Genomic DNA, 18,301 nt, shown 5'->3' with positions numbered 1-18,301 from the left:
TTAGCAAAACTATATGACTTTCTACTTTTTTTTTTTTTTTTTTGCTGTTTGGTGCTCTGTAATGCAATTTAAATGAAAATCCAGGATTACTGGAATGCAGGGTATCAGTAACCAAGTGTTTATTACTTAACTTTCATGTGTTTAGGAAATGATGAATAGTTATTGTGACTTTTTTCTGTATTGTAGTTTCAATTGTTTTGGTAATTTATTTAAACTGGTGTGATTATATTGCATTATTTTGACAAATAAAATATGCAGAATTTTGCATTTTTTGGCACAGAATCCCTCCAGGAGTAATAGATAGTTAAGTATTATTATCCCCATCTATCATATGGGGATAGGGTGACCAAACAACAAGTCTGAAAAATCAGGGTACTTTTTTTTGGGGGTGGGTGGGGGTGCGGGGGAGCATAGTTGCCTATATAAAACAAAGCCCCTAATTTTGGGATGGTCCCTATAATATTGGGGTGCCTGGTCACCCTACATGGAGAAACTGAGGCAGAGAGAGGACATGACTTGCTCAAGACTGTACCTAAAATTAGTGGCAGAATAAACTTGTGAACTCAGAACCAGTGGATACTTCAGTTCTCAGCATACAAATGCTTCAGCTCCATCTGAGATGACAGAGCATTGCATGCTGGGACCTGTAGTGTCTGCATGATACCCTCTGCTTTAAAGATTGTATTGTAGAACTGTGTGGGCAGCATTTGGCATACCAGCTTTACTTTGGTCACTTTGGATTTAATTCTTTATGTAAAAAAAAAAAAAGAAAAAAAAAACACTATCTCCATGAGGCATTGAGAGCACAATGACTGCAACTATGTTCTGCCAGTGTGGGGTGAAATTGAGAGGTTCTTTGTCTTGCACACTTGCATAGCAGCAAAGCACAATCTAGCCTAAGATGTAAGCACAGACAGTTTAGGAAGAATGAATGGGTGGGAGGAGGTGTAAGACATCTGTAATTAAATATTAGAAACCAACATGCAAGAGAACAATTCTTTAGAACAGTCAAGAAAAGCAGAATTAGTTACCTGTTGCCTGGCAAAGTAACACTTCACCAGGGACCCCATGATCTGCTGCGGAGACTTCGCAGTGCAAATGTGTGGAGTCACTGGGTTGGTAAGCACCCTTTCAGCATACCGGATCCAACCTAGAATTACAGTGAATGAAGAAAGATAGCAAAGTTGAGAGCATATGGAAATGGATCCTTGAGGAAAGGGATAAAAAAATCCAGCATGATGGGATGGCGAGGCTGATGGGAAACTTCTTGTTAAAAGTGGGGAATGGAAGATGGACTTGTCTTCCACCGTATGCAGGAAGTTTCTGCAATAACTCTTATTAATGCCAACAGAAGCTATGTTCTCCAGAGACTCCCTGCATTGATGGACTCCAACTTTTTCTTTTTGGTGGAGCTGCTTTTGTTATGGATTGTTGGATGGGTGACTGGTTTCTTCTTCTGCTCTCCCCTGGCACAGTTGCCACCAATTATCTTTTAGGTACTTATGTGGTGCCTTATTACTGTACAATCTGAGTGCCGCACAGTCAGTGGATTTATCCCCCCACTGCCCCAATAAGGTAGGGCAGTTCTATTATCCCATTTTACAGATGGCCAAGAGAGACTTAAGTGACTCATCCAATATCATGCAAATGATCTGCTGCAAAGCTGGGAGTTGAACTCTGATGTCCTGAGTGCCAGACTAGCACCCTAACCACTGGACTGTCCTTCCTTTTCTCTCAGTTTCACTTTATTCTCTTCCAGGCACTCTCTCTTTTGCTGCTCTCTTCCGTTTACCCCCTTCATCTCCTCCTCTGGTTGCTCTTCCTCCTCATGCCCTCACTCAGACAGCTTGCTTAGGGTGGGAGTATCCACTGGTGCTCCCCTGGCTGAGCCAAGTACAGCAGAAGCAGAGAAGAGAAGCTTTAGCCAGCAGCTCTCTGCCTGACCAGGTGAGCTAACTCCTGCATCTGGCTGTATTAAGGGCTCACAGGAGATGAAAAGATATCCAGTGACTTTCAAGGAGTCAGCTGCTGTTTTACACGTAGCTCCATGAGTACTTTCGCACTGAGGGGACCTAGACTGGGATCATACAATTTCCCCCTCCTCCTTTTACTCCTTTCCTTTGCCCTGCACACTTATTGGACAAGTCTGAGGTCTCCCTACACACTGAGGAGAGAACAAACCTCACCTCAATATTCCATAAGACAATCACAATTTGCACGTGCTTTCAAATTTCTATTCTGACTATGCAGTTTGTCCATGTCAGTAAAAGATTTATTGATGGGGGCTGCTGTTCTGAAGGATACTAAGAGGAATCTACAAATGGATTTGGTGAACCTACTGGGTAATTAATTCTATAACCTAGAATCCACTGTGAAATGAATTATGTATTACATCCGCTTGAATGCACAAATTTACGAGAGCACCTCAACTGGGGATTCAGCTAATAATGCAACAAGCCAACGTTTTTTGGCAGCCACCACTTGGATCACCATTTACTAATCTGCTCCACTCTACTGAGAGTGAAGAGTAACTCTGTAACCTTCTCTTTTCTAAGTTTCAGTGTCCCAGTACACTGTACAGTGTGCCTTCTCCAGAACAGCAGAGTCGAATGAAGCATCATCATCTAAAAATTCACTGCATTACTGGGAACAAGCCTGGCCAAATCAGGTTTCAGCTACAGTTATACGTGAAAATCAATTATCCATATCCTCTTAAAAAACCCCACAAGCATCCCAAGTCTCTGTGTATTATTGTAAATATTAATAGATACATTCTATCTAATGTACTTCTATGTCCCCACTGCTGTAGCATCTGACCGCCCCACAATCTTTAATGTATTTATCCTTACAACATGCCTGTGGGGCGGGACAATGCTATTATCTCCATCGTACAGCTGAGGAGCTGAGACACGGACTTGACTGGGTCACTCAGGAAGCCTGGAACACAGCAAGGAATTGAACCTGGTTCTCCCAAGTCCCAGGCTAGTGTCTAACCACTGGGCCTACAATGTGTCTATTACATTGGTAGATTTATATTTTGCCACTTCAAAAACTAAACAGTACAGAAAGTTAGGATTAGCCCAATATCTTAGCCCACAGGCAACACCCACTCCACAACAGACAGGCTCTCCGTCCCCAAACAGATTAGTGTTTGTAAGAGAGATACAATGGCTACAGAGCACATGCTACCAGAAAACGTTATATTTGTAGGCCTGGGGTAATCTTGAGATTTGGAGACCATACAGAAGCAGCACTATAAAAGTGAAGACATTACACACTACTTATACATGCAGGTCAGCTGAAAACAGGCACTTGGACAAATAAAAGCAGACACTATTGTAATCAGGATGGTACTCAGATGACACCTTTTCAGTATGAGGAGAATTATACAAGGCATGTGCACTTTAGGGGAGCACTAGCCGTCCTCCTGCCTGGTGTTCCCAATTCTGGTTAAAAAAAGAGACAGTGAGACTGTCCAGTTTCACAGGAGACCCTAACAGGCATTTTTCTGCATCACAGAAACCCCCCCCCCCAATTTCCCTCCCCCCAACATACACTTATTTATCGGTGCTCAAGAGAAGCAAGGGCTAATTAGTTAAGGGATCTACATGTCAGGACTGAGGTGCCCTGTCAGAGCTATGAACAAGAAGTTTGTATTGTGTTTACCTTCATTATGCCTGGTTCCAACCAGTGCTATAGGTCTCACCTTGTCACACTCAGTGTCAGATGAAAAATAAATAAATGTTCCACATTTTTTACTTTTCTTTTTAGTGCCTGGAATAAAAGTTGGACTGATAGCACTGGAATCTGAAGCCCTTTAACAATTATATGACACCCCATATCATGTACATGACTGTAGAACAGATTATGCTTCTAAAAAGAGGAAAAAGAAAAGGAGTACTTGTGGCACCTTAGAGACTAACCAATTTATTTGAGCATAAGCTTTCGTGAGCTACAGCTCACTTCATCGGATGGCTTATGCTCAAATAAATTGGTTTGTCTCTAAGGTGCCACAAGTACTCCTTTTCTTTTTGCGAATACAGACTAACACGGCTGTTACTCTGAAAACTAAAAAGAGGAAGTACCTCTTATTTTAAATTAGAAGTTTTCCACTACGTCACTCTAGATTAATGTTCTCAGAAGGCTCTGCCCTTAAACATCTGGCATGATTTTCATTAGTCATCACAGTGCAGTGCCTAGGAAGCTGGTTTTCAGAAACCAAATGTTTTCAATATTATAAATCAAACAAACCCAGTGGAGTTCCATTAAAATCCAAGCAGCTGCAGACAGCTAGGTAGGCCCGATTTATTTCATGTGCTCTTCTACCATTTATCTATAGGTAGGAAACAAACAAGTTTCCATTAGCTCCAGCTTCACAGGGGCATTAGTCACTGTTTAGTTATGGAAGTACCTTTTGTGAATGAGCAATACAAGGCTTTTATCTGCACTTCACACATGCACTGTTTGTTTTTTGCCTACTCATCAATAGGTCTGCAGAAACTTGACTCCTTCTTACTGGAGTGAAGCACTTCTACTTAACCATACAGACTCCTCATATGTTTGCATTAATTCTAGGCCATCTTCTGGTTTATATTAGCTTTAAACTACCAGTTCTGGGTGTTGCTGGGTTTTTTTTTTTTTAAGTCTTATGAAACCACAAATCAGTGTGTAAATGCTCCCAGGCTCAGTTCATGTATTATCATCAGTGGTATCTGCTGTATGAAAAATGGTCTAAAAATGTGTGGTTTGAACACATACATATTGCTATAAACTACAGAGAAATATGGAGCCAAATTTATCGTCAGCATAACGCCATACACTTCAGTGGAAAAAAAGTGAGAATGAATTTGGGATGTCAGTGGGCCAAAGACATTTGAACAGGCCTGAACAGTCACCTAGTAGCCATGTACTTTCCTGCTATTTGTGACTGCCTGTCCCAGTCACTTGCTTTAGGAGTCAGCAGGGGATGGGAATTTTTTGGGAACAGCAGATCAATTCCAAGCGGGAGTGCATCATGTCACTCAATGTTGACCAATCTGGCCAATTAAGGAACACAATCAACAAGAGCTAAAGGATAGTTTAGTCTCTATCAGCCAAATGGCTGATTTGTTGTGATGCCAGGTCTTGAGTAGGGGATATAAAAGCAGAAGTAAAATGAGAAATCCTCACAGTTCCAACAGGAAAGCAGAGAAACCTCATAGGATGATAAGATTAAAATGCATCCACAAAAGATGACCCTTTATCATGGTCTCTGCAGTCTTATAATCAAAGGAGAGCATTAGTTTGAATCACAGATCACTATGTCACTGTATATTTAAGGGCAATGGTTCAAGATGTGGAGAACTACACCCTGAAAGAAACTGAAGTGAAACTGTTGTGCCTCAATCTGGAGTGATCTTCTGTGTACAAAACACTTTTAAACCAATATTGAGATAAAGGAATGCACCCTTTAAACAAACAGAACTTCTGGGAGCAATTTATATCATAGGTTCATAGAATGGAAACAAAAAACCCCCCAGACATTTGAAATAAAGTTGAACATATTTACTATACATCTAGAGAGCAACTGAGCATGAGGTATCGTTGTGAATGACAATAAAACCTGCAATCAGAGCGTTGTCTACCACAATATTTTGCTCCTATTTTGCAACAGTGGTGCTGAAAACATCTGACCCATCTCCATTAATACTTACACAATAGCTTGCACCAATGCAGTTGTGCCATTGCTAAAAGCAGGTGCCAAACTTAGTGTGTAGATAAGCCCATAAGTGCCCTCCATTAATTGACTGACTCATAATATCCCTCTAAGTGTTATTATCTCTGATTTGTAGATGAGGGAAAACAAATTTCCTCTGGCTCAGTTGTAACACAAAACCACACTTATGGGCAATTATTCTAGAGCCCACTATACTCTCTGAGAACCTAATCCCAGTCCCAATGAAGTCAATTTGGGAATCTTGCCACTGATTTCAGCGGGAGCTGGACTGGCCTCTAAATGTTAATTACCGGTAAATCACGAGTAACAAGATAAATTGAGTGCTTTTTTGTTTAAACCTTGCAAGCTGCAGGGAAAGACAACATATGGCACATCTGCTTCTGAACACAGGAGACAAAACAAACTAGAACGCTTTTTTCCTAACAGACAAACCTAAAGGGTATTCTCCTCCTGATATATACATGCAGCTCCTAGAAGTGTACGTTCAACACATCCAGCAGAGAATATACAGAAGTTATCCACCCGACAAAGATACTTACCTTTACACAATAAAACGTAAGAGTATAATTTAAAAAAAAAAAACACAACCATCATTTTCCAGAAAACAAACAAACAATCTATTCAAAATTATATGCCCACACATTTTACATTAAATGATAATGGCAGATTATGGAGATTGGCAACCCTCCAAGGAAAGCATGCTATGTTTGTAAACCATCCTTCATTTCTCTTTTGTAGTAATATTTCCTGAATGGAACACTGCCCACTTGAACTAGTTAATATTAAACTATTTAAAAAAATAAATAAATCCATTTTTGGATAGAGTACCTCCTCTTAAACAATGTGTCCTGAAATGTACAATAATTATTGCTAAGAAAGCATTTTCTGCTCCTTTGTTGATGTTTATAAAGGATTTTTCAGCAAGATCTTCAAAGGTATTTAGACACCTTACTGCTATTGAGTTCGGTGAGTAACTTCCTTTGAGGATCTGGGCTAAAATGACTAGCTAACTGAGTATACAGGGGATAGCATAACTGACTATACAAAGTAAAAACAAACTCGGGAAAAAATTGTCCCCTTTAACTTGTCTTGGTTCCAGAAATGGTAAGTGTTCCCTGTAACAAGGCATACACTTCTCAGAAAGAAATGTGGTATTTCAAGTTGATGGCTTCCCTTCAACATTAAATTGTTCCACTCACACAGTCATCGTGAACATAGTTTCATTTCACCATTTCCTTCCATACTCCAGTGCCAAGTTAAAAATTTTGCATGGGTTAATGGAAGTCATGATTTCTAATTAAAGCACTTAGTAAAAGTATATTTTTCTTAATGGTGCTTTTCAACAGGAAATATTTAATTCAAAGAAATGGAAGGCAGAGCCAAAACCACACAGTGAGAGAAGAATGATGTAGTGGAGAGAGTGCTGTGGTTTAAGCACATGACTCAGAGTCAGGAACTCCTTAAATTCTAATCCTTGCTCAGACTCCTTTTGATGCCTTAAGAACGGCCATACTGGGTCAGACCAAAGGTTCATCCAGCCCACTATCCTGTCTGGCGACAGTGGCCAATGCCAGGTGCCCCAGAGGGAGTGAACCTAACAGGTAATGATCAAGTGATCTCTCTCCTGCCATCCATCTCCACCCTCGGACAAACAGAGGCTAGGGACACCATTCCTTACCCATCCTGGCTAATAGCCATTAATGGACTTAACCTCCATGAATTTAACTTAAGCTCTCTGTACCTCAGTTTCTCTATCTATAAAATTAAATAATATGTGCCTCTCTCACAGGGAGAATGTGAAACTTAACTGGTTAATGGTGTGTGCAAAGAGTTACTAATTTTGCTTCCCTGAACCTGCAGTGTGCAACAGACCCTGGTTGAATTCACACTCAGGGGAAGGTAGGCAGCATTTGCACTACTCAACTTTCTCACAGTTCTGCTGGATGACAACAGCTTTAAGTTGCAGTTGGGGCTCCATAGGAGAACCCCTATGTCAGATTGCCTCAGGGATGTAGTGATACAGCACATTCCATATCCAACTTGGTCACACTTTCCCCATCTACACTGCCCAATTTTGTTGCTATCCTGGCTCCCTGGCAGAGAAGAAGTTGCATGTGCCATGTGGTACCAAACCCCCTGCTCTCCAGGTTCATTTTCTTCCATCGCAGCAGCCTGCTTAACTCAGGGCTGAATCTAGCTCCATGTCTGCAAAGAATCTGAACAGTGCTATAGCTCCCAAGTATTACTACAGGAAAGGAGGATGTGCTGTAAGATTCAGAATCCTTGAAATATAGAGCCCAAAAATCTTATGCTCTACAAGATACACAACTAGAACTGCACTATTTTTATTTCAGTAGTGATAAATGGGGGACTATACAATACTGCAGAGTTAGGGACTCAACTTCTCACCAGGACAAGCAGAGGCAAACATTGGTAAGGCATGTTCCTCCTGGTTCCGCTGTCGATACCGCTGCACAAATTCCTTCTGGCTCTCCAGGATACTGAAATCAGCAGCTATAGTGGTGTCAAATACATAATGCACCCCTAAGAAACAAAAGGACAAGAATATGTGATAAATTAACTCCTGGAGTGCTTTGCATCTCACAGACCTTCTTCCCCATCTCCAGGCTTTTAAGTAACCTTTAAAAACTCAAAGAAACAATGCGCAAACCCTGCTTGCACTCCAGTTTTTGGCACACTTTTAACACCTGCAGCATACTTGAACAACGAAACCATAAATCTGAAAGCACATTGTCTGTGTCACAGATTTTTAAAAAGCTGCTGACTTGTTAACAATATGAATCCCTTCAAAACTTCAAAAGGAAATCTGTTTCCTTATAGAAAGTTTGCCCATTAGTGAACACTTACACCCTATTGTGGAACTTGGCTGCTGGCAAGGACTCAAACTATGAACTTTATTTTACAACCAATGCTAATACTTATCTGTACGAACTTTTATATTCCTGCAACAGGACAACCTTCCACTGATGCCCTTGCCTAAATACTTGTAAATACCTGCACAATGTTCTGTACATCCCCAAAGGTCTCCCATCTATTTACTTGTCAGTGTGTTTCTATACAGCTGTAAAATATTATCTATACCATTGTACCTAGTATAATGTATTCCCAGATAATGTAAACAATCTAAAATATATTTGGGGCCCACCAATACTTACAGTGTTCCTTTCAGATAATTATTTCCCTTATTAATGGGAAAAAAACGGATCAGTTACACACACTTATAACGTTTGTTCTGTGGAAAACTATGACATAGATCTTGGAGGAGGAAAAGCATCTTCTTTTCCCTATTATTTAAGTAGGAAAAACGATAGGAAAGAGGAAGTTTTAGCAAAATGGTACACATATAGGAAGTGTTAGAAGCACATGGTATAGGAGACATCAAAAAAGTATAGTTTTAATATCAAATAGAGAGACTGCATACTGCTTGGAAAAAATTGTTGAAACAACGGTGAACAGGAACAAAGAAGCAGAACTTCTAAGACTATTAGCAGTACTCAAACTCTCAAAGGATTGGTCTGATAGCATGAGGAGTAAAATTCCCCTTAGTAAAGGTATATGGAGAACTGTGGCTTCACTGAGCTCAATGAGAAAACTCCTATTGACTTCTTTGTGGCCAGGATTTCCCCCATGGACTGGAAATTAGACTATGACAGTCACTTGTGTTATTTCTAACAGTGTTATATTTTCCATAACTAAAACTTCCCAGTTTCTTTCAAAACAGTTACTCACAGTTGGGGCTTCCTTCTGCTTCCACCTGGCAAAATTTCACACGTTGCAGCGCTTGACAGATGGGTCAATAGTGTTACTTTCCTTACCTCACACTGGCCCTTTACAGGGAGGCCCAGTAGTGACACTCACCACCCCCTATACTGCTGCAAGGTGGTTCAGAACTGGCTTCTTTCTTAAACAATTCGTAACATTTCTTTCCCAAATTACTTTGTCTTCTTACAATTACAGCAAATAAGGAGGTAGGTCCCTGTATTTCCACAGCACCCTCAGCACACATTTTTGCTCCTGCTACATATATTTTTCAGTTTAAGTCACGTGAGGTAAAGGAACTCTAAAAAAGTACTTTGTAGGAGCTCTCTTTGATAGTGATGAAGATAGAGGAGGATGCAGCTGTTCTCCAAATCAATCACTCCTGCATAGGGTGACCACCTGTCCTGAACTGGGTGCAGGGCGGGGGCAGTTCTGAAATGCAGAGTTCAAGTCCTATCCTGGACTGAATGACTCTGAGACAACATTTGTCTCGGATTTGTGGTGCTACTCCACACCTGCCCAAGACGCAGGAGAAGTGCCCATCTCTTTCTGGTGGTGGGGAGGGGCTGAGATGGGCCAAGGCCCCACACCCTGGCCAGACTGGAAGCTGAAGTCGGACCATGGTTCCAGGGACCTCAGGCCACTGTGGGGAGCCCCAGACAGTCCAACTGCCCTTGGTGGCGTGCCCCAGGGGGCAGGGACATGGGCCAGGGATTGCAAACAATTGCAAAACAGTCTCTTATAACTGGACAGTGCTGCAAAATTCTGCCAGGGAAGAAAGAAACGCAAGATAACCCTGCTGTGTTCTCCCAGTGTAATAATGAATCAGAACCTACCAAGACTTTTGAGGAAACCACAGAGTCTCTTAGCTGCATCATTTACGCACAGATTGAATTTAGCAGCAAAATAAGGCAATGACTGAGGGCATATAGACACTGCCAACACTTTGTGTTTTGAGGTATCACATTTCTGGAAAATAAACAAAGCATGCAGGTAGATTATTACAACAGCATAAGGTCCCTCTCCTTCTCATTCCCTCCCCATCCTCAAGAGTCGCTCCTCTAATGTCCTACGCATTAAATAAACATACCATGAAAGCCCCAATGAAGCAACTACCATCCTTACAGAGAGTAGAATGGAATTTCCTTCTGGTTCTGTTAATGTTGAGAGTCACTCAGCTGGAGAAGTTGCTGTTGTATGACTCAAGGAATTCCATCCCTCCCAGGACAACCCTATCCTTGGCTTGTTAAGCAGGCAAGCAGAGTTAGAGAATCAACACTTACAGGATTTTGATAATTAAGGGAAGCATAATGCTCCCAAAATATGGGAAGAACTTGGAAACAAATATAGGTGTTTAGATTAAGGTTTACAGGAGCATGGAGATTTGAAATTTTAAATTTGATCTTTCAAACTAAGGATGTGATCCTGAGAGATACCCCAGTGGCCTTAACTTCAACTGGAATTGAAGGCATTCAGCAGGACTGGACCCTAAAACAAACCAACCCAACAATGCTATATATGCACAATCAAGTGTGTTTGGTTGAAGAAAAAGACTGATGTGCAAAGGTAACATTCTCGTGAGGATCACATCATATATGTGAAGATGTACACTTTGTGTTTTAGTTAGGACATGATGCTTGTCGTGTATGTTCCTCACCAATGGTAGTGGAAGACTTAAAAGACACAAGCAATAAAACAGGAATAGAGAAATCCTGCACCAGATGACTTAATAGACATTAGAACTGGAAGAAAGCAATAATTCTGCTACATTTAAATCTTTGTCTGTCTCACACTTACACAACCATATCATGCTATAGAATCAAACCAGTTCTAAAAACTGGCTAGAATATTCTGGGAGGAATCCTTACACTGATAATACTTAGATATATCAAATAGGTAGAGAGAGTGGTATCAATTTCAATTAAAAGTGAAATTTTAAGAGTAGCTGTTTCCTCCTGGGTGAGAGTACAATAGTCTGGAGTGGTAGATTATTAAGTCAATGTCAAGATCAGCAGACTCAAGTATTGTGTGTATTAGGAAAGCTGCCAAAGAACCACCCTCAGCAATAAAATGGCACTCTTTGTGTCAGACAGAAGCTATAATTTTATTTATTTATTTTGCAAGAGGAAAAAGAACCCAAGATACACATCTGAATACACACCTTTCAAATGTGCCTGGTATCATTCATACCTTAAAGCATGTACTAGAACAGGGATGGGCAAACTTTTTGGCCCGAGGGCCACATCTGGGTATGGTAATTGTATGGTGGGCCATGAATGCTCCCAAAATTGGGGTTGGGGTGCGGGAGGGGGTGCGGCGAGAAATGAGGAGTTCAGGGTGCGGGAGGGTGCTCCGAGCTGGGACTGAGGGGTTCAGAGGGCGGGAGGAGGACAGGGGTGCAAAGTCTGGGCAGCGCTTACTTCAAGTAGCTCCTGGAAGCAGTGGCATATCCCCTCCCTCCAGCTCCTATGCAGAGGCACGGCCAGGCAGCTCTGCACGCTGCCCTGTCAGCAAACGCCCCCCTGTAGCTCCCATTGGCCACGGTTCCCGGCCAATGGGAGCTGCAGGGGCAGCGCTTGGGGCAGGGGCAGCGTGTGGAGCCCCATGGCTGCCCCTACACGTAGGAGCTTGAGTGGGACATGCCACTGCCTCCAGGAGCTACACAGAGTGGGGCAAGCCCGACCCCACTCCCCAGCTGGAGTGGGGAAAGCCCCAGACCCTGCTCCTCAGCTGGGGCTTGAGGGCTGGATTAAAGCGTCTAGAGGGCCGGATGCAGCCCCTGGGCCATAGTTTGCCCACCGCTGTACTAGAAACTAATGCTACAATTCTCTCTATTTTTGCAGTCAGGTCTTTGATAACAATATGTGCAAGGTATGAAATTATCTCATACTTTCACCATGATCACAAAAAACAGAATGCCTCCAACACTCAAGAAGTGTATGTTTTGCAACACTATAACTGCACACCCAACAGTTTATTACTGAAGTTATGAGATAATCATCATGCTTTGCCCTACAGCTTCTTACCTATGCCTTACAGAATACATCTCATAAAATTTAGATTACAGCCATGATCTTACTTTTACGGATGAAGTGCTTTAACTGCTATACTATTCAAGGGTTTTTAGTTATCATTGAAACGGCTTAGTCACTATCTCACATCCTTCCTCTCACACAAATTCCTGCATGCTTTGTCACTTTACCTTGTTAAGGTTGAGTATGCGAAAGAGTTCCTTCTGATTCTGCTGGAAAATCCTGACACCTTCTTCTGATGTCACACAATTGTCACAAGCTAGGCAGTCACTAAGGAATATTTTGGCACTAGCCAATTTATGGAATTCACTTTTCTGGAAATGAAAGGAAATTGGATAAGCTAACTTTCAGGGCCTTTGTACTGGCTTATTTAAACTCCAACAGTAGTTTGTGTTTTTAACAAAATAACAGAGACAGTCCCCCTCGTGTGTGTGTATCATTTAAAATTAGAAAATGGTTTATTCAGTACCTCTTGATTTCTCGGCCCCTCTGAAATTATTAAACTGTATTATTCTATGCCAAAGCATTTTGAGATATTGTGTAGTATCTTTCAGAAGATACTAGTGGCAAAAAAATTCAAACTCAGAATTTTGGAAGTTAAGCATCTAAACCCTATCCATATTTAGGCACCTGAAGTGGCTTGATCTTAAGAGGCATTGAGCATAGCATCCATTAGCGTCACAGGCAGTTGCGAGTACTTACCTTCTCAGGCTTCTTCAATGCCTAATATGTATTTACATAATTAACATCAGACACCCAAGTCTGAAAACTTTGGCAATAGTTTTTAAGGACACAAAACAAAGGAAAGGTCATATCATGATCACCTGAGTCAGGCAAACTGTCTCAATGACTTAAACAAGATGAGTCCCATGTCTACGGGAAGCAGGATTTGGCCCTAAAGTTGCATTGTCTTTGTGTTACATTATATGAATGACAGCTCTGTAAGGGATCTCAGGGTCATAGTAGATCACAAGCTAAATATGAGTCAAAAGTGTAACACTTTTGCAAAAAAAGCAAACATCATTCTGGGATGTATTAGCAGGAGTATTGTAAGCAAGACATGAGAAGTCATTCTTCTGCTCTACTCCACACTGATTAGGCCTCAACTGGAGAATTGTGTCCAGTTCTGGGCGCCACATTTCAGGAAAGTTGTGGTCAAATTGGAGAAAGTCCAGAGAAGAGCAACAAAAATGATTACAGGTCTAGAAAACATGACCTATGAGGGAAGATTGAAAAAATTGGGTTTGTTTAGTCTGGAGAAGAGAAGACTGAGAGGGGGCATGATAACCCTTTTCCAAGTACATAAAAAGTTGTTACAAGGAGGAGGGAGAAAAATTGTTCTTCTTAACCTCTGAAGATAGGACAAGAAGCAATGGGCACCAAGGAAGGTTTAGGTTGTACATTAAGAAAAACTTCCTAACTGTCAGAGTGGTTAAGCACTGAAATAAATTGCCTAGGGAGGCTGTGGAATCTCCATCATCAGGGATTTTTAAGAGCAAGTTGGACAAACACCTGTCAGGATGGTCTAGAGAATACTTAGTCCTGCCCTGAGTGCAGGGGACTGGACTAGATGACCTCTTGAGGTCCCTTCCAGTTCTATGATTTATGGATGGAACATTGTTTGTTAGTTAGTTTGAGGGAGGAGGAACTTCTGCAAAGGAGAGAGAAAGAGACTTCCAGACCCCTTGCAAAACTCTCAAACGAAAAGTGTTATTCAGTGTAATTTAGCAAACCAGGTATGAGACCTATAGCAACATTACCTCTTTCACCTATAGTTAGAACATACTTTTATGTGGTTTGAAGCGTCAAGCACCCTCCTTTTCTTTAAAAAAAAAAAACAAAAAAAAACAAGCTTGATTGAGATACAATAAGAACAGGCACAACCCCACTCCCCCCCTTTTTAAAAAAAAGATTCGAGGAAGCATTTTCAGCCTTTTTGACTCTTTCTACAAAGCCACTGAAAGAAATTACCTTGTGGGTGCTCTGCACTGAGTGCTATGTTTTCAATTTCATCCTTCTTAAGAAACCATCAATATAATGAACCTGCTTTTCATAGCTGTTGAATAGTCGCGTATCCCATTGACTTTAATTGGAGTTCTAGGTGCTCAGCACTTTTGAAAAACCAAACCCTGTGTTTGTATCCCTATCCCTAGAGCCCTATGTGGATACAAAATTTGTATCCGCATCTGATCCACAAAAATGATCTGCAGATATCTGCATCTGTGGATATCCACAGATTTGCAGAGCTTTAGATATAAAATGCATCGGTTTCCATCTGTGATCTGCAAAAATGATCCACATATATCTGTGTCTATAAAGTGGATATCCGCGGATTTGCAGGGCTCTACCTATTCCAGCTCCCTTCTGGATTATTTTCTGTCAATGGTTCTTATAAGTAGGGCTTTGGTTTATAAGTACAGTTCATATTTTTATTCATGTATAGCTTATCCGAACATTTATTTATTCTTTTCCAAAGGAAAAAAAGGCACAGAACAGAGAAGGCTAAAAATCAAAGCAATAATATACCTTAGATTAATAAAATCATTTTAAAAAAAAGGAACATTACCTCCTCATTTTCATCATTTGTGCTCAGTGGATCAACCGATGTATTTTGCTTGTCATCATTTTTCTGTTTTTTACTACATTCCTGAAAGAGATAATAGAAATGTGTGTTATAAACAAAAAAAAAAAAAAAAAAACACTACTCAAAAAACATTTTTTTAACTAGGTCTATGACTTCAGATAGTGTGTTACATTTTCCCAACATGTTTATTACAATGAAAACATTGATGGGAAGTTCACCTGCTTGGCTTTTACAGCTTTGGGTGTATTTTTAACACTGGGGGCAGGGATAAGGAAAGAGAGTAGAGAGAAATGACTGCAGTATATATGGCAACCACTATAGTATACCATAAAATAGTCACATAAAGCCATTTGAAACGTAATCAGAATATAATGAAAATTGTATAAAAGATCTTGTCACACACAAAAAACCCAGCATCAGTAGGTTACATTAAATGTCATTTCCAGGTTACATTAAATGTCATTTCCATCACAACTTGCCCAGAGAAATAAATATAATTAAACCTTTCCTGGGGAAAAAAAACAGGTTATAAATTAATATTTGAATGGTATCAGTAAGGTAGAATACAAGAGGCAGGCCCATTTGGAAGTATGGGCTGTGTACTGGCTATCTGTGACCTTGTAATCTATAACAAAATTCTACTACTGCACCACCTGTCTCAGAGATAATATACAAAAAAGTTCAAGTCACTTAACTGTGCACTGGCTGCAACTTAGCCCTGCCCTGCGGTATAAAGTTAAGTCCCTCCAGCAGCCCAGACTCGCATTACTTATTCAAAAATGGAAACCCCTTGAAAGACAAAGGATCCTCATATTATGTAACAGATCAAGCAAGTGCCTGACCTGGGTGGAGTCAAACTACCGATTGTTTCCAATGCATAAAGTCGTAAGAAAATAGTACTCACCTTTTTGGTGCAGTTTTCACACTTCATCTGTGAGTCTTTGTATTACTTTTTGGTATGTCTATTAAATTTTTAAAGGTGATTTTCTTACTACAGAAGAGTGTTATTCTCTTTATTCTACAGGCAGAGAAAGAAAGGAGGAAGCAGCCGGACTTCAGTGACTTCGCTTGTCAGCTCTCTGCAATAATAAAGGCCCAAAGAGCAAGAAATTAGCCAGCTCTTCCTTCCAATTCCTGTTGCCTTTTGTTGTTATTATTGCCCTACTGCCCTCTTATGGCACTCCTCCTGATTGGCATTTTCAAAAGCCATCGGGATGCCCAGAAGTGGGAGTGTCTGACTGCACAGCAGCCAATTCGGTCTTCTTGTGGGTGGGAAGGACCTTGTAGCTTCTTCAGACTCTATAATGGACGGTTTAAAAAAATAATCCTCACACTACACGTTAGAGAATTTGCTAACATTGTAATGAGTAACAAATACCGCAGAGGAAAAGCTTTTAGGAAGATCAGTGGGCTAGATGCAGGGCCTGCAACCATCATGATTAATGGCTTTAATGTACTGTAGAGAAACAATCCCCTCCCCCACCCCCTTGACATGCTTAGAATACAAATCTGTAACCCATGACTCTGATTCATGTTCATTCTGTAGATTCTGGCAGCGAATACATGTTGCTTTGGGGGTCGGTGATTGTGGTCATCCCTGTATTTTGCACAGAGGTAGCAAGCTCTGACACTACATGCAATTGATGCGAAATGAACATGCAAAACAAGGGTGGTAAAAGGGGTCACCCCTGCACATGCAGAAGAGACTGTATCTTGCTCTAAGACCCGAGGAGACTTAGGACATCGCTTCTCGAGGGAAAGCACAGCTCTCTTCTTAATAATGGTGGGAGTGCTATATAGTGCTGGTGTAGACTCTGTCTTGCTGGATCATCAAAAGGACGGGAACAACAGGTTCACACCGTCACAACGGAGGAGGAAAAACTGCTTTTGATTTGAGTCTCTTGAATGTGGTGGCGTCTCATTCTTTACTTAAGCGTTTAATAGCCCCCCTTTTAATCACATACACAAACCTCTCTTCCCTCAGCCCAGTGATTACACAAACCGCTCCGTGTATGGCACCTTAAGCCTTGAATTCTGATCATCTGCAATGAAACGATTCATGATTCTCACTACCATCAAAGATTTTTCCCGCAAAGTCAGCTCAAGGCTAACAATTTCCCATTGTCACAACCCCAGTACATTGCTTGGCACTCAGATGCAGAGCAAAGACATAACATTTTTTGTCTATACAAAACACACAGACGTGCAATCACAAGCAGTAACAAAATAACCACCATGCAGCTAAAGGAATGAAAGAGAAGGCTGAGAAAGGAAGGGAAAAGAATCAGATACTGTACCTTGCTGCTGACTTCATTTAACCTACAATAAATTATGTCTTGGCTGGTAGAAATTAAATAGCATGAGGTAAAGCCTGGAACATGCTGCAGCTATTAAAGAGATCCATATATATATTAGGGGGGAAAACTAGGCAACAAGGGTAGGGCGGCAAGCACAGGCTCCAGTAAAGGAAGCGAAATGCTCTTGTTTTTCAGCTATTATTTAATGTAAAGTCTTTCTGTCCCGCTAGTGCCCTGAGCTGTTCCCCCAGAAGCCTCCCACTCAGTTGGAAGTGTTCATTGTAGACCTGAGCGCTGTCACGTAGTCCCAGGCACTTGTCTGGAACTGCAAGGGACAGCGCCTCTCTGCTGCAGACGACGTAAACGTAATGCTTCATTCTCACAGCTAGGCTAGGACTGAGTGGGAGCCACAGCAGCAAAGGAGCTTCAAGACTGACATTTAGACATTGCTAAAGGGCACTGCCTTGTTTGTACACTCTTCCCCATTCCATACAGGATGTGCTTTTCTCGCGTCTCAAAAGCGGAAACTAACGTGAAGTTCTACAGATCTCCTTGAGGATTTTTGTGTTAAGACATTCCTATATTAATTGAGCTTTTTGTGTTGTTTTTTTCACTATGACTATTACAAAGAAAGAGAGCTTATATCAAATTATCTAAATTGTTGACCTACTTGCCCCAGCCTGAAGGCTGTCTCTACTGCACATATATTGATTTCAATAAACAATACATGAACACAACTGCACTATTTGCTTGTATCTTCATTGAGAGACAAATAGAAATTTCTTCTATATTTTTCAGAGTAACAGCCGTGTTAGTCTGTATTCTCAAAAAGAACAGGAGGACTTGTGGCACCTTAGAGACTAACCAATTTATTTGAGCATAAGCTTTCGTG

The 18,301-nt window shown here is 41.0% G+C and overlaps 1 protein-coding gene across 2 annotated transcripts in view; it reads right to left on the bottom strand.

Moving 5' to 3' along the window:
* Window positions 1-17,938, bottom strand: part of NARF (nuclear prelamin A recognition factor) — a 29,868-nt gene extending 11,930 nt beyond the window's left edge. The window contains exons 1-7 of one of the 2 annotated variants that reach the window (XM_084648282.1): window positions 17,410-17,938; window positions 16,017-16,191; window positions 15,095-15,175; window positions 12,699-12,842; window positions 10,333-10,465; window positions 8,126-8,260; window positions 1,032-1,150 (exon numbers count right to left, since the gene is read on the bottom strand). In XM_084648282.1, the coding sequence (XP_084504408.1) occupies window positions 1,032-1,150; window positions 8,126-8,260; window positions 10,333-10,465; window positions 12,699-12,842; window positions 15,095-15,175; window positions 16,017-16,043 (639 nt within the window). In that variant the 5' untranslated portion in view covers window positions 16,044-16,191; window positions 17,410-17,938. Of the gene's footprint in view, window positions 1-1,031; window positions 1,151-8,125; window positions 8,261-10,332; window positions 10,466-12,698; window positions 12,843-15,094; window positions 15,176-16,016; window positions 16,499-17,409 lie in introns of those variants that run through there. The other variant, XM_084648283.1, reaches the window with a different exon arrangement.
* Window positions 17,939-18,301: the final 363 nt, after the last annotated feature.

The sequence above is a fragment of the Lepidochelys olivacea genome (genome assembly GCF_965140295.1).
Source record: "Lepidochelys olivacea isolate rLepOli2 genome assembly, chromosome: 14".
Lineage (NCBI taxonomy): Eukaryota > Metazoa > Chordata > Testudines > Cheloniidae > Lepidochelys > Lepidochelys olivacea.
The sequence above is the reverse complement of the archived record's forward strand: the minus strand, read 5'-3'. Positions and strand labels throughout refer to the sequence as shown.